The sequence below is a fragment of the Marmota flaviventris genome, chromosome 9 (assembly GCF_047511675.1).
Source record: "Marmota flaviventris isolate mMarFla1 chromosome 9, mMarFla1.hap1, whole genome shotgun sequence".
In the NCBI taxonomy this organism is placed as follows: Eukaryota; Metazoa; Chordata; class Mammalia; order Rodentia; family Sciuridae; genus Marmota; species Marmota flaviventris.
In genome coordinates, this window is record NC_092506.1 from 75633419 (window position 1) to 75648520 (window position 15102).

Here is a 15102-nt window from a genome sequence, read left to right on the forward strand (position 1 = left end):
AGAAAGATATTATTAATAATAACTAAAGCTGTGAATATATCCCATTCCTTTAAAAACCTTTAGGAGCAGTACTCTGAAAAAGAACTTCATAAGGATACTTCTCCATAACAAAGATTCTCTCCTTTTTTTGAGTTGATATGAGATATTTTTATTTTTTTAATTTTCAGAGAAAGGATACAAAATTTATTATCCATCAAAAGTGAAAAGAATGAGTGATTCAAAAAAGAACAAATAAAAAAGGCTCAAAAAGACTAAGGTAAATTCTCATTTGATAATTGTAACTGAGAGCTGCATATTATCCTTCCACTATTACTAGTTAGTTGGCTGTGCAAACTTGGATGTGTCTCTTTCTTTCTCTGAGACTCAGATTTCTCTCCAGGAAAAGTAGGACATTGACACAGATCATCTGTTTCTCTATGGTCCTTTTAGGAGCACAGCGGTGTATTCAGAATCCATGTGTGGGGTCGTGGCTCAGTGGTAGAACACTCATCTGACATGTATAAGACACTGGGTTCAATCCTCAGCACCCCATTAAAAATAAATAAATAAAATAAAGATATTGTGTCCATCTAGAACTAAAAAAAAATAAAAAATCTAAAAATAAAAAATCATCCATATGCATTCAGGGTCAGGATCTGAAATTTCTACTATTCAGGCTTCATATTTTCTATGTGCCCCATTGGTTTTTGCCCTTTCATTCCTCCTTTTCTGCATATTTTCAAGTTAATCTTTTTTCTTTAATCCCTTTACTGGTCTTCCTTTCTTCTGGTATGAAAATTTTCGAGGCTGCTTAAGGGATTACAAATATGAATTCTTACTCTACTTAATGTCAAGTTACCTAATATAAAATGTAAGAATCTTTCCTTGTATAATTTCATTTCCCTTTCCCTTATACCATTCTTTTCAAATATTTTACAACTATACACTTATCCACTCCACAATATAGTATCTTAATTTTTGCTTTAAGATACTATATCTTGCAGTTGTATTGAGTTTGACATTTTCTCTCCATGTTCCTTCTGCCTAATTAAGGTCAGTCTTGGGCAGCAGCTAGACCACTTAAAACTTAGATCCTGAAGGAGTCTCTAAACTAGGGCTTAGCAAACTTTCACTGTTAAAGGACAGATAATAAGTATTTTTGACTTGTAGATGGTCTCTAACTACTCAGCTCTGCTATTATAGTGCAGAAGCAGCCACAGTGCCTAACTAAATGACTGTCACTGTGCTCCAAAAATCCTTCTTTACAGCAAACTCAATTTGGCTTGCAGACCCTCGTTTGCTGACATATGATCTACATCACTGGTGGTAAATACCATAGGTCCATATTTCACACCTGTAAGTATGAAACACTTGGAGCTCTGAAAACTGTATGGTTTTTCACAACTCCACTGGCAGCAAAACGTGAATCTATCTGCAGTTACCAGTGAAAAAACCTGACCTGAACCTGAGGCTATTTATAGTCTCTATATAACACCTAGTATGAATATTCATGTTTTATGTCAGAAATATCCATTTATTGATTAAGGAGTGCTGTTCCACAGCATGTTGGGGCATTATATTACTGTGTAAACATTTTTAAATTCAAAAGTTCTGGATTGTGTAACACACATGGCACCATGGTTTTAATTACAAAATTGTGGGGTGATAGTACCCTACTCAGAGGTGAGGTTTAAAAACAATGATCCAAATATGCTTGAGAACAATCTGCAAATGCATGTAAAAGTACCAGTTTCTATCTCTCCTGGATCCCTTTGTTCAGGATCTTCCTCTTATACATCTGGCAATTTAGGAGAATCCCTCATCACGCCTTGCTCCTCTAGTTCCTTGTCCAGTTGAGAATCTCTTTGATCCAACCCAACAGTTACTTTTACTACACAAAAATAACAATGCATTTTCTGCAAATAAGTTTCTAAAAATGTTTTTATAATTTGATTGTGTTTGATTATAAGACAAGCAGCTAAAGTCTAAAAGACAGAGTTACAATCAACTCTTATCACCTAAGAGACTGTCTTTGGATGAGTACTTTAACCTTTGTAGGCCTCAGTTTTTTTCTGAAAAAAAAAAAAGAATAATAATATTACTTACCTCATATGATTAAAAAGTAGAGCACTTAGCTTGGTGTTTGGATAATAGCATACCATAAATATTAGCTATAATTTTCTTTTGAAACAGATTCTCACTGTTGTGAAGGATGGTTGTAAACAGTTGTAATTTTCTTTAAAAATATAAGTAAATTAGTTGGAAAAACAAAAGGTTGCAAACAACCCTTTCTTTGATCTGGTCCATTCCCTCAGAGGCCAACTCTGATAATTTATTAATGCATTAATGTAATATTAAAATTTTGGGGGGGCGCCAGGGATTGAACTCAGGGGCACTTGACCACTGAGCCACATCCCCAGCCCTATTTTTATTTAGACATAGGGTCTCACTGAATTGCTTAGGCTGGCTTTGAACTCAGGATCCTCCTGCCTTAGCCTCCAGAGCCACTGGGATAACATGTGTGCAGCACCATGCTCAGCTTGTAATATTCAAACTTAGTAGTGCATGGATAGACTCAAACCAGCATGCACTCCCAGATATTGGTTGCAAAATGTTATGTATATTGTTCATGAAAGAGCATCTAGAATTTTACCAGAGTCCTGAATGGATTAATATTCCAAAAAAGGTTAAGAACCAGTGTCCTAAAAGTACCCTATTATTGTGTATATGGAGTATGAGTGAGAAAGTAGTGTTCTGCCTAATCTATTAAAGTTTCCCACTGAAACAGAGCTGAACCATCTGAAACATTTCCTCAATGTCTCATTTGTGAAACTGTTTTGGGGACATGATGTCAAAATTCTTGAACTGAGATAGCTATATTCATTAGTCTGTTAGCAGGTCCCAAGCTAATGTCACTGCTCCAGAGATGCACAAAGGAACAATAAATCCATGCATAGATATCAGAGAACCTAAAGACTGAGCTCATGGGTCAACCTGTCCTAAAAGGAATTATAACACATGTTAAGTAACTTTTGGCCAGTGGATATAGCAAACAGAGAAAAAAAAGTAGAAAACAGTATTGTGTAAAGTCAGTTTATCTTGGCAAACAGTCTTGGAGCAATAATCTTCAAACTTCTGGAACACAGAAACTATGTTTTTTAGTCTGGCTATATGACCTGGCACTGTCACTTAGCAGTTCAGCATGTGAGATGGCAACAGCTACATCCAGGACAATCTCCAGCTTACCTTACAATATGGAAATGTGCTAAACTAAGATTGTTGGCAGAAACTATGGGCACATGGGGTGTGAGCTGTGGAGGATCTCATGAGATCTTCTCTTGGCAGGGTCAACTGCAAATAGAGTGCACTGACACTTCTTCAAGAACAGCTGCTAAGCACAAGGTGCTATTGGAAGAGCATTTGGAATTTTGCAATAGGAGACCAAAGTGTCCTGATTGTTCTGATGCAAAGCATAGGCTATTACAACTCAGAATATAATTTCAATGACACCATCCCTCATGTATTAAATCCCTCCTGTATTAAAAACATACTGTGTAGAGTTAAGAATTGGGGTATAAAATACATGTGAATTCTGGTAAATTTTGGATACCTAGTGATTGTTGACCTATAATTATAAGTAAGTTTCATATTTCTCAGGCACTTCCCTAGAAATAATAAAGGTGAAATATCAGAGAAAAGGGCAATTCGATCCTCAAAAAGGGAGAAAGTGCTCCCACTGGAGAATAACAAAGTAAGATATGACTTATAAATCACTGTAGATACAGAAAATGACATAAAGTACCTCAACCCTATTTCTGGATTGCCAGAAATTGAATCATTCCTATTTCAGAATAGTTCCATGACCCAAGAGGATAACAGAGTATAGGGAATAACATGACATAACATGCACTGAGAAACCATTGAGATGGCTTTGGTTACCTATGATAAAGTGAGGCTCCTGCTCTAACTTTAGGTCTCTGAAATGTGATGATTTCAAAAGCACATTGTGGACATTGGCAACATTTTTTTTCTTTGGCCACAGGGTATAAATTTTTGTCTCTGTTTTGCTCACTTTGGGATACTGGGGCTTGACAAACATGGCCAGGCAGCCTAAATAGCCACAAGGGAGGGAGACAAGCATCTCAGCATCTACAATTGGCTCTTGTTTAAGCTCTGTTGTTTAGAGGAGAAATCTAACAATACCTTCCTGGAGAGTCTCCATTTTCATCAAATAGGATCATATCTCCAGAAACCCCAGTAAAATTGGTTTTCATCAGGGAGTCCAAAAGTTTTCGCCCGTCAATTGGCTTCATTGCATCACAGAGTCCTGCGTAGCCTGGGCAGAGGGACATCTGCATGTTGTGTAGTCCATAGGCCATGGAATAGATGGCATTGATCACAAATCCCATTTTGGAATCTTGAACATGATGTGTTCTCAGGGTCAGAGAACCTGTTGAGAAACAAATCAAGAGTTAATTTTGGAATTTAATTCTATCATGCGTGAATGTATGGATCCCAAATAATTGGAATGCCCTGGAGCAACTTGTCAGAATTTGAACTGGAGGCATTGCTAGAAACAGATGCCAACATACTGTCCCAAACTTGTCTTCTCTATTTGGGCTTTTGTTCCAAAACCTTGAAGACAGATCTCAGCTCCCAACAACAGAAAGATTCACTTCCTCCAGTAACTGAACTCTGAGGATAGGGGAAGGATAGCATTGCATTGCTGTATACAAAATTTATCTTAAGGACAGATTAATTTCCCTTGTGTCAGCTGTGATAATGTATCTCTTAGTTTAGAAATCCACAACAAATCTCCAGCCTCCAAACTATTTAGTCTTCTTAATTGAGAAAATAAGATCCTCTACCATCTGGCCTCAACTTACCTAGTTGATGATTTATCACCTACCACCTCCAGTCTCAAAGCATATTCTCTCATAAATGATCCTATTTTAAAATTATAAAACATAGCAATTAAATGCCATTAAGTCACTAATCAATTCAATATGTGTAAAATCAGAGTATATATAAAGCATGTGATTGGTGATCTAGGGGAAAAATAAAAATGATGAATTAGACATGGATTCTACACTAAAGAAACCTGTCCAATAACAGTCCTTTCTAATGATTTGTTTTATTTCTTTACTTGAAAGACTAATGCATGGTGAATAAGGAGAAGAGAACTAAAATGAGAGGTAAGAGAGAGAAACAGGACTAGTGGAGTGTAGGTCTTTGGAATGTTTTCCAAGTTTCATTAAAAATTATTTTGCTGTATGGAAAATGGAAATAAATTGGTAAAAGAGGAGGGGAAAACATTTGGGATACTGTGGTTGAATGCTGAGAGATGATGGTGGTTTAGTCCAGGATAGGATTCTGAGTCTATTTTGAAAAAGGATACAACAGGATGTGCTAATGGATTGGATATGATCTATTAGGGAAACAGAAGAATCAAAGGATGAATCCAGGTTTTTAGTTTGAGCAATGATGGATTAAAGTGCCATTAACTGAGAACTGAGAGACAAATTGGTGGGGATGGGGAATCCGAGGTGCTGTTTAGATTGTAAAGAAGGGAGATAAGTTGTTTGGCCAGTGTTATAGACCCAGGCAACACATATTGGTGGGTTTTTGTTTTGTTCATGGTGACAGCAGTAGAGAAGTTGGGGGGTGTTCATATTTAAGAAACATTGGAAAATAGAACAAACATGATTGATTGATTGGATCTATCTCAGATATCAGAATCCTGTTGAATTCTTTATCATGCCTTTAAAGTTTTATTGTTCTCTATAGTTCTACATTTTGTCATCTTCTAATTCTACACTCTTTCCATGTTTTCAATGCTAGGTAAGTGAGGATTGCCTATAGGGAATGCTTTTAGTGCTACACAAACATTGACTCAATTCTTATAACAACCCAATGGAATACGTAGTATTTTTATGAGAGAATTGGTGTAGAATGGTGAACTAACCCAATGCCACATGGTTATTCTGAGAAGAAGCAGGATTTAGAACAATACAGTTTAGCTCTAGAGTGTATGCCTCTTACTTAGATACCCAACAGCTTCTTTTAAATCTAAATCCAACTGAACTCCCAGACAGTCTCTAAGGCACAAGCTTAACATCTGATTAAAAAAAAAAGTTGGATTCATTCTATATCTCAACTAATTTTGCACACACTTTTATATTCCCTGTATCCATTTCTTTTCTTCCAGACCCATCCATTCCTAACACCTTTATTTGCGTTTTCTGAACTTCCTAATTATATGTGTACTTGTGTATTAATATTTCTAGATTCAATATCAAGGTCAAACATGAAAATTTTATAAAATAAAAATGGTCTCTTTGTCCTGCCTTTAGCCACTCACTATTTCTCACTAAGGGTAAACATTCTTAAGAGGGATATTCAATATCCTAACTTTATTATTCCTTCAAGACATTATTATTTTCATTGATAAATATTTATACAAGCCTTAAGATGTCATTTCACAATGGTAGTATGCACACATGCTCTTCTACATCTGGGTTTCTATGCATTACACTCTCAATACCTAAAACACACATTCCCTCAGATTTTCTACTTAAATTTTCAATTCATGTGAGTTCACTTGCACTCAGAAATTTTCCAAAACCCTCCTCACTCCAGAATTAAGTCCCTGCTTTTTTTCTTATAGTATGAGAGCTGGTTTTCATCATGATGATGAACAACCATATTGGCACATATTCTCCCTGGTTGTCCATATTACTTCAGTATATTCATGGGAATTTCATAGGATCTTTTGTGTTTGATATGTGGTATCCTGTTTGCATTTATATACTTCACTGTAATCCAGTTGCTGTTAACAATGATTTATTTTAATGGGAAAAGAAAAAAACTGCACCCCAGGCCCATTCCTGAGTGTCCATACAATGAATTGCTAACCATTTTGGAAACAGCACCAAGTATATAATGGGCATGATATGTGTGGAACTGTGGGTCTGTGATATAAATGCACATTTAATCATTGTGTGGGGTGACTCTTGATTGCTTAAATATGTAGCATTATGGTGGATTAATTTGTGCAATTCTACTAACTTTGAGATTGTAACAGTTGTGAAGGAAACAATGGTTTTCAAATGAAGGGGCTTACAGAATGGCACAATGTTACTAATATAGTTTGGCCTTTGTTATACAAATTGTTAACACCAGCTATTAAAATATGTTTTAATAGAAAAAAAGAAAAAATAAATTGCCTGCATGCAGATTTGCCTTTAGCCTGGATTTAAGATTTAAAGTCCTGCTCTCTCCTCTTCATAGCTCTGGTGGTGAGCTCTCACTGGCTTCCAGTACACTGTGAACTATCTGAGGTTGTCACAGATGTAGTCCTTGTACTAGCACAGCATATGACATATGACTGGCATCACTAAAATATGCTGTGTGCATGAATAAAGCCATATGGGTGAGAGACAGCCTCCAAGACTGTCACCAAATTCCAGGTCTGGACCTCAGATTGTGAAATCAGTTAATCAGAGAAATTATTTCTTTGTAGAATAGTACTTGTTTGAACAAAACTAAATATCAACACCAATTTGCAATAGGATCTGTCAGGCAGACCAGTTGATACCTTTTAGCTATCTCATGGATTTTCACCATCTAATAAAAATACATGGAAAGAGCAATAAAAATAAATTATTTGAAAAAAAATACATGGTGAAAATTCTGGTCCCATCAAAATGAAGTAAGCACACTCTATTGTTTCTTACACTGAATACAACTAAACACTCTGGGCAGAATGATTAGAATTAGATGAGCTAAAAAATACATGGAAAGAAGTAGATTGACAAAACTCAAAATGTCAGTGAAGTAGGCATGAATTTCTTAGTTTTTCCTCTAATATCTTTAAATGTGAAGTTGAAAGCAGCTTAAGACATGGATCTTGTGCACCAGGTGCAAGCAGAAAGAACTACAAGACAAGTCCTCTATTTCTAGACTAAGAAGCAGAAAGGGGGTACCTACAGGTTGGAAGGAATTAAAGAATTTGTATTTCTGTGTGTTTGTTTTTTGCTATCTTACCCCCTAGATGTCCTTGCTAAGGAGATGGTGGTAGGTAGTAATGGTGGAGCCCATAGTCCTAGGAAGGTACTTATAACCCTAAGGATGGGACCCCTTCTTTTTTACCAAAGGAACCATGCCCCAAGCATGTGAGGAAATCCTTTGCTACATTTCCCCTTCTTTGGCTTCATCTTATTTGTGTCCCATGGTAATTCAGTAGCAGGAACAGAAAGAATGAGGAAGAGGTAAAAACTAAAGTCCTAGCCAAAGGATCAGGAAATGGGTCCAAGAGGCTAGAAGATGGAAAGTTCAAGAAGATAATGGGCAGTGGAGAGATCCTATACCATTGAATAGACTACTGGGATACTTCTGAGTTGTACAGACATGGATTTGACCTTAGCATACCAAATTCTGAGAACTGAACTATATGACAGAATGCTGCATAGGTCCCAGACTAGCCACTTGACGAGGCACTGTGTGACAAACCCTGATAGCACTGAAAAGCTTTGGAAACTGAACTGAGAATAGAACAGCGGCCCAAAGAAGGCAGATACAAACTTACAGATAAAAGTTAACCCAGTTTTTTGCTTGTATTTTTCTTTTTCTTTTCAAAATTCAATATTCTCCATAAGATTGAAACAGCATGAAAAATAATATAACACTGTATTTTAAATTTACAGAACTGAGAGATGATATTGAGAGTAAGAAAGTGTGCACGATCAGGTGGGAATAATGTTAGATGCCAACCAACTTTCGCTGATCTTCTGTTTACATTTCTAAATTCCCTGCTCTTGTTTGGCTGACACACTATTTGTTTACTGCCTAAATAAAACTCAGAGAGTTATATTCATTTCCTTTGATCTTGTTGCTTTGGCCTCAGAGAGAAAAATTGGCTCATTGGTTAATTTGTTCAGTGACTCATTCAAAGATTAAGTTATTGATTAAAAGACATTTATTGAGTCCCTACTATATGTCAGACTCTGCTGGATGCTGGTGGTATAAACCTAAGCAAGATGGAATCTCAGTCCTCAATACAAAATCAACTCAGCATGTAAGTTTAAGGTTTAGTGATAGAAGCTCATTAGGGTCCAAGGAACTTTATCTTGTCAGGTAAATTTTAAAGGCCTGAATGTGTATCATAAGATGATTCATTTTATTTAGGCTTCTAATCTACTAAGCTATAGGAAAGAGCAGATGTTAACTATTTCATGCTTATAAGAATGAATGTTTCCTTCAAGAACATTAACTTTGCTCAAAGATGATTTTTTAAAGTCTTCATGGACCAGACCCAACCTAACAATGACATTCTGTGCCAACCCAAATTTGCCAGCTGTTTCACCTGTTTAAAGCAGTTTGCAGAGCAGAGAGGAAAGCAATGAAGCTGCTCTTCCTTCTTTTTTTTTTTCCCTTTTGTTCAAATTGGGATACTTGATTTATAGTATTTAATATTCAGGCCTGATTTTAGTATAGTTTAATCAAATCAGAAACTCCAAAAGGATTATCAGAAACTGAAACCCTCCAATCTGTGATTACAATTTAATTTTGTAACCTGCAAAACATGTTCTTTGATTCATCTGGGGAACTAAAATTTTGAAGCTTAGTAGATGTTAAACAAAGGGAAATAATGCTGTCAGCAAATCAGAGTCAAAGAATGTCTGTGATACAAAGGATTTTAGAAGGTATTTAGTGTAAGGCTGAAAAAAGAAAGCCCTTAGGCTGAACTCGGTTTTTGGATATTATTATTATTATTTTTGCTTAAATGCTATTTTATTGAAATTTCATATAACCAGCTTTGTAGATTCTTGAAAAATCAGAAGATGTAGCAACACTGGCACCACAGTCTCACATGGCAAATACTGACTTTCTTCTCTTTTATATCACCTCTCTGACCACTGTACTCATCTGAAATTGTGACCTAGTTTGGTCCAATAAAGCAATTTTACAAATGAGGAAAATAATGCCAAGAGGGACAAAGAATTTCTCTAAAATCATACCTTTATCTAGTGGCAGCTGCCTAGACCCCTTGTCTCCTAACTCCTTATGTAGTGCTATTTTCATTATGAAAGGGAAATTAATCATGATTTAAAAATGTTTTCAGCAAATTAACTCATTATTGTGGAATAAAATAGGCAACAGATTATTTAAGGAAAAAAAAGAACCAAGCTAATTCTTTGTTTTAGCCCTTGTGTTAGGCACTAAAACATTTTCAGGTTGTCTTCAGTACATCCTGTGTACCCATTAGTAAGGAAAAAAACATTAATAAGTGAAGGAAGATAAAGGGGAAGAGATTCCAGCATTTTCTAAGAAAGTGATTATAAATCTGGAAGATGCTGTTCAATAATGAACTGTAATATTTCAATAAAAACTTCCGTGAAACAAATTCTCCCTACCCTCATTTATTTTATGAATCCACTCATTCTTTATGCATATGGCAAATGGATTCCACTTGCACACCGTAGATGACACAATAATTTGTTTCCTGCTGTGACAAAAGGGCAGAACATCCCCTCAAACCAGAATTAGTCTTTCGCCATTATGTGCTCCACAGAAATGTGCTTATACCTCTATTACATCAAGCAATACTTTCTGCCACACACTAAAATTATCTGCATGCCTGACTGTGCACCCTACAGAGTACGAACTTCATATAGGCTAAAGCCATCATGCTCACCTGATATCCTCCATATTTCATAATACTGTGACTCAGATTGGATAATCCATTCATTCATTTAATATTTACTAAATACTTTTTTTAAAGCCTCTACATATATAATGGTGTCCAGAGATTAGTTTAGAATAGACAATCAGTTTCTGTGGATAGGGTACACATTGATCTTGTTTATCATTTTGTTTCCAGCACCTAGAACAGTGCTCAACATTATCTATTGTACATCAGGGATCCTTTGGATGATGGGTGAATACATGAATGTGAAGTAGACTTGCTGTATAGAACATATCATAAAATGGGACAGACAGAGGAATGAATCTTATAAAAAAATGTAGGTAGTGCCTTAGGAGAATAGATTCAGATTAATGAAATAAAAGATTGGTTTTGTGATACAGGGCTTGGACAAAGGTTAGTGATGTAAAGAATCATCTATGAAAAGGCTGGGGTAACTGCTGACATCTCGTAGGTCTTTTGTCCCCTTGTCTAACACTGAAGTGTCAGGTGGCTTGGAAACACTGGGAACCAGAGCTGTACCCAAGTGCCTGTAGAGACACCAGTTTCTTTTTTTTTTTAATTTTTATTTTTTAATTTTTTATTGTGGGTTGTTCAAAACATTACAAATTTCTTGACATATCATATTCCACACTTTGATTCAAGTGGGTTATGAACTCCCACCTTCACCCCATACACAGATTGCAGAATCACATCAGTTACACATCCATTGATTTACAAATTGCCATACTAGTGTCTGTTGTGCTCCGCTGCCTTTCCCATCCTCCACGCTCCCCCCTCCCCACCTCTCCCCTCCCCTCCCCTCCTCTCTCTCTACCCCCTCCACTGTATAACCCTGAGGGTCTCCTTCCATTACCATGCAATTTCCCTTCTCTCTCCCTTTCCCTCCCACCTCTCATCCCTGTTAAATGTTAATCTTCTTCTCCTGCTCTTCATTCCTACTCTGATCTTAGTTACTCTCCTTATATCAAAGAAGACATTTGGCATTTGTTTTTTAGGGATTGGCTAGCTTCACTTAGGATAATCTGCTCTAATGCCATCCATTTCCCTGTAAATTCTATGATTTTGTCATTTTTAAATGCAGAGTAATACTCCATTGTGTATAAATGCCACATTTTTTTTATCCATTCGTCTATTGAAGGGCATCTAGGTTGGTTCCACAGTCTTGCTATTGTGAACTGTGCTGCTATGAACATCGATGTAGCAGTGTCCCTGTAGCATGCTCTTTTTAGGTCTTTAGGGAATAGACCAAGAAGGGGAATAGCTGGGTCAAATGGTGGCTCCATTCCCAGCTTTCCAAGAAATCTCCATACTGCTTTCCAAATTGGCTGCACCAATCTGCAGTCCCACCAGCAATGTACAAGTGTACCCTTTTCCCCACATCCTCGCCAGCACTTGTTGTTGTTTGACTTCATAATGGCTGCCAATCTTATTGGAGTGAGATGGTATCTTAGGGTGGTTTTGATTTGCATTTCTCTGACAGCTAGAGCTGGTGAGCATTTTTTCATGTACTTGTTGATTGACTGTATGTCCTCCTCTGAGAAGTGTCTGTTCAGGTCCTTGGCCCATTTGTTGATTGGGTTGTTTGTTCTCTTATTGTCTAATTTTTTGAGTTCTTTGTATACTCTGGATATTAGGGCTCTATCTGAAGTGTGAGGAGTAAAGATTTGTTCCCAGGGTGTAGGCTCCCTATTTACCTCTCTTATTGTTTCTTTTGCTGAGAAAAAAACTTTTTAGTTTGAGTAAGTCCCATTTGTTGATTCTAGTTATTAACTTTTGTGCTATGGGTGTCCTATTGAGGAATTTAGAGCCCGAACCCACCGACTGTAGATCGTAGCCAACTTTTTCTTCTATCAGACGGCGCGTCTCTGATTTGATATCAAGCTCCTTGATCCATTTTGAATTCACTTTTGTGCATGGCGAGAGAAAGGGATTCAGTTTCATTTTGTTGCATATGGATTTCCAGTTTTCCCAGCACCATTTGTTGAAGATGCTATCCTTCCTCCATTGCATGCTTTTAGCCCCTTTATCAAATATAAGATAGTTGTAGTTTTGTGGATTGCTTTCTGTGTCCTCTATTCTGTACCATTGGTCCACCCGCCTGTTTTGGTACCAGTACCATGCTGTTTTTGTTACTATTGCTCTGTAGTATAGTTTGAAGTCTGGTATCGCTATACCGCCTGATTCACACTTCCTGCTTAGCATTGTTTTTGCTATTCTGGGTCTTTTATTTTTCCATATGAATTTCATGATTGCTTTCTCTATTTCTACAAGAAATGCTGTTGGGATTTTGATTGGCATTGCATTAAACCTATAGAGAACTTTTGGTAATATCGCCATTTTGATGATGTTAGTTCTGCCTATCCATGAACAGGGTATATTTTTCCATCTTCTAAGATCTTCTTCTATTTCTCTCTTTAGGGTTCTGTAGTTTTCATTGTATAAGTCTTTCACCTCTTTTGTTAGGTTGATTCCCAAGTATTTTATTTTTTTTGAAGATATTTTGAATGGAGTGGTTGTCCTCATTTCCATTTCAGAGGATTTGTCGCTGATATACAGGAATGCCTTTGATTTATGCGTGTTGATTTTATATCCTGCCACTTTGCTGAATTCATTTATTAGCTCTAATAGTTTCTTTGTAGAGCCTTTTGGGTCTGCTAGGTATAGAATCATATCATCTGCAAATAGTGATAATTTAAGTTCTTCTTTTCCTATTTTTATGCCTTTAATTTCTTTCGTCTGTCTAATTGCTCTGGCCAGTGTTTCGAGAACTATGTTGAACAGAAGTGGAGAGAGAGGGCATCCCTGTCTTGTTCCAGATTTTAGAGGGAATGCCTTCAGTTTTTCTCCATTCAGAATGATGCTAGCCTGAGACTTAGCATAGATTGCTTTTACAATATTGAGGTATGTTCCTGTTATGCCTAGTTTTTCTAGAGTTTTGAACATAAAGGGATGCTGTACTTTGTTGAATGCTTTTTCCGCATCTATCGAGATGATCATATGGTTCTTATTTTTAAGTCTATTGATGTGGTGAATAACATTTATTGATTTCCGTATATTGAACCAGCCTTGCATCCCAGGGATGAATCCTACTTGATCATGGTGTACAATTTTTTTGATATGTTTTTGTATCCGATTCGCCAGAATTTTATTGAGGATTTTTGCATCTAGGTTCATTAGAGATATTGGTCTGTAGTTTTCTTTCTTTGAAGTGTCTTTGTCTGGTTTAGGTATCAGGGTGATGTTGGCCTCGTAGAATGAATTTGGAAGTTCTCCCTCCTTTTCTATTTCCTGAAGTAGCTTGAAAAGTATTGGTATTAGTTCTTCTTTAAAGGTTTTGTAAAATTCTGCTGTAAACCCATCCGGACCTGGGCTTTTCTTAGTTGGTAGTCTTTTTATGGTTTCTTCTATTTCCTCAATTGATATTGGTCTGTTTAGGTTTTCTATATCCTCCTGACTCAATCTGGGCAGATCATATGACTTAAGAAATTTATCTATGCCTTCACTATCTTCTAATTTATTGGAGTAAAAGGATTCAAAATAGTTTTTGATTATCTTCTGTATTTCTGAAGTGTCTGTTGTGATATTGCCTTTTTCATCCCGTATGCTAGTAATTTGAGTTCTCTCTCTTCTTCTCTTCGCTAGCATCGCTAAGGGTCTGTCGATTTTGTTTATTTTTTCAAAGAACAAACTTTTAGTTTTGTCAATTTTTTCAATTGTTTCTTTTGTTTCGATTTCATTAGTTTCAGCTCTGATTTTAATTATTTCTTGCCTTCTACTTCTTTTGCTGTTGTTTTGCTCTTCTTTTTCAAGGATTTTGAGATGAAGTATGAGATCATTTATTTGTTGGTTTTTTCTTTTTTTAAGGAATGAACTCCAAGCAATGAATTTTCCTCTTAGAACTGCTTTCAATGTGACACCAGTTTCTAATGTCCACAGTGTCTTTAATTTATAACTGTGCCTGAAGTGCAGGCAGTTGACCTCTAAATGCTCATACTGAAATGCAAATGAACACAGCAACTGCAGAAAGTTTCCCTCAGGGAACTTCGAAAACTCTCCAGGGAATATTATGTTTCCATATACAGACACCAAATTTTAAACTTAAATGGTGAGCACCAAGAAAAGGGCAGTTTTCTGGTGTATATGTTATTTCAGATAGCATATTTCTTTCATTCACATTACAGTATTTTTTTTGGAGGGGGTACTGGGGATTAAACCCAGGAGCACTCAACTACTAAGCCACATCCTCAGCCCTTTTTATATTTTATTTAGAGACAGGGTCTTGCTAAGTTGCTTAAGGCCTTGCTAAATTGCTGAGGCTGGCTTTGAACTTGTGATTCTCCTGCCTCAACATCTCTAGCCACTGGGATTATAGGTGTGTACCATTGTGCCCAGTCATGTTACAATATTTTGAGGAA

At 36.5% G+C, this 15102-nt stretch overlaps 1 protein-coding gene across 3 annotated transcripts in view; it reads right to left on the reverse strand.

Annotated features, from left to right (window-relative positions):
- Positions 1 to 15102, reverse strand: part of Grm5 (glutamate metabotropic receptor 5) — a 428521-nt gene that overhangs the window by 82415 nt on the left and 331004 nt on the right. For all 3 annotated transcript variants that reach the window (XM_071616595.1, XM_071616594.1, XM_027942484.3), the window contains exon 4: positions 4183 to 4429. In XM_071616595.1, coding sequence (XP_071472696.1) covers positions 4183 to 4429 — 247 coding nt within the window. The remainder of the gene's footprint in view (positions 1 to 4182; positions 4430 to 15102) is intronic.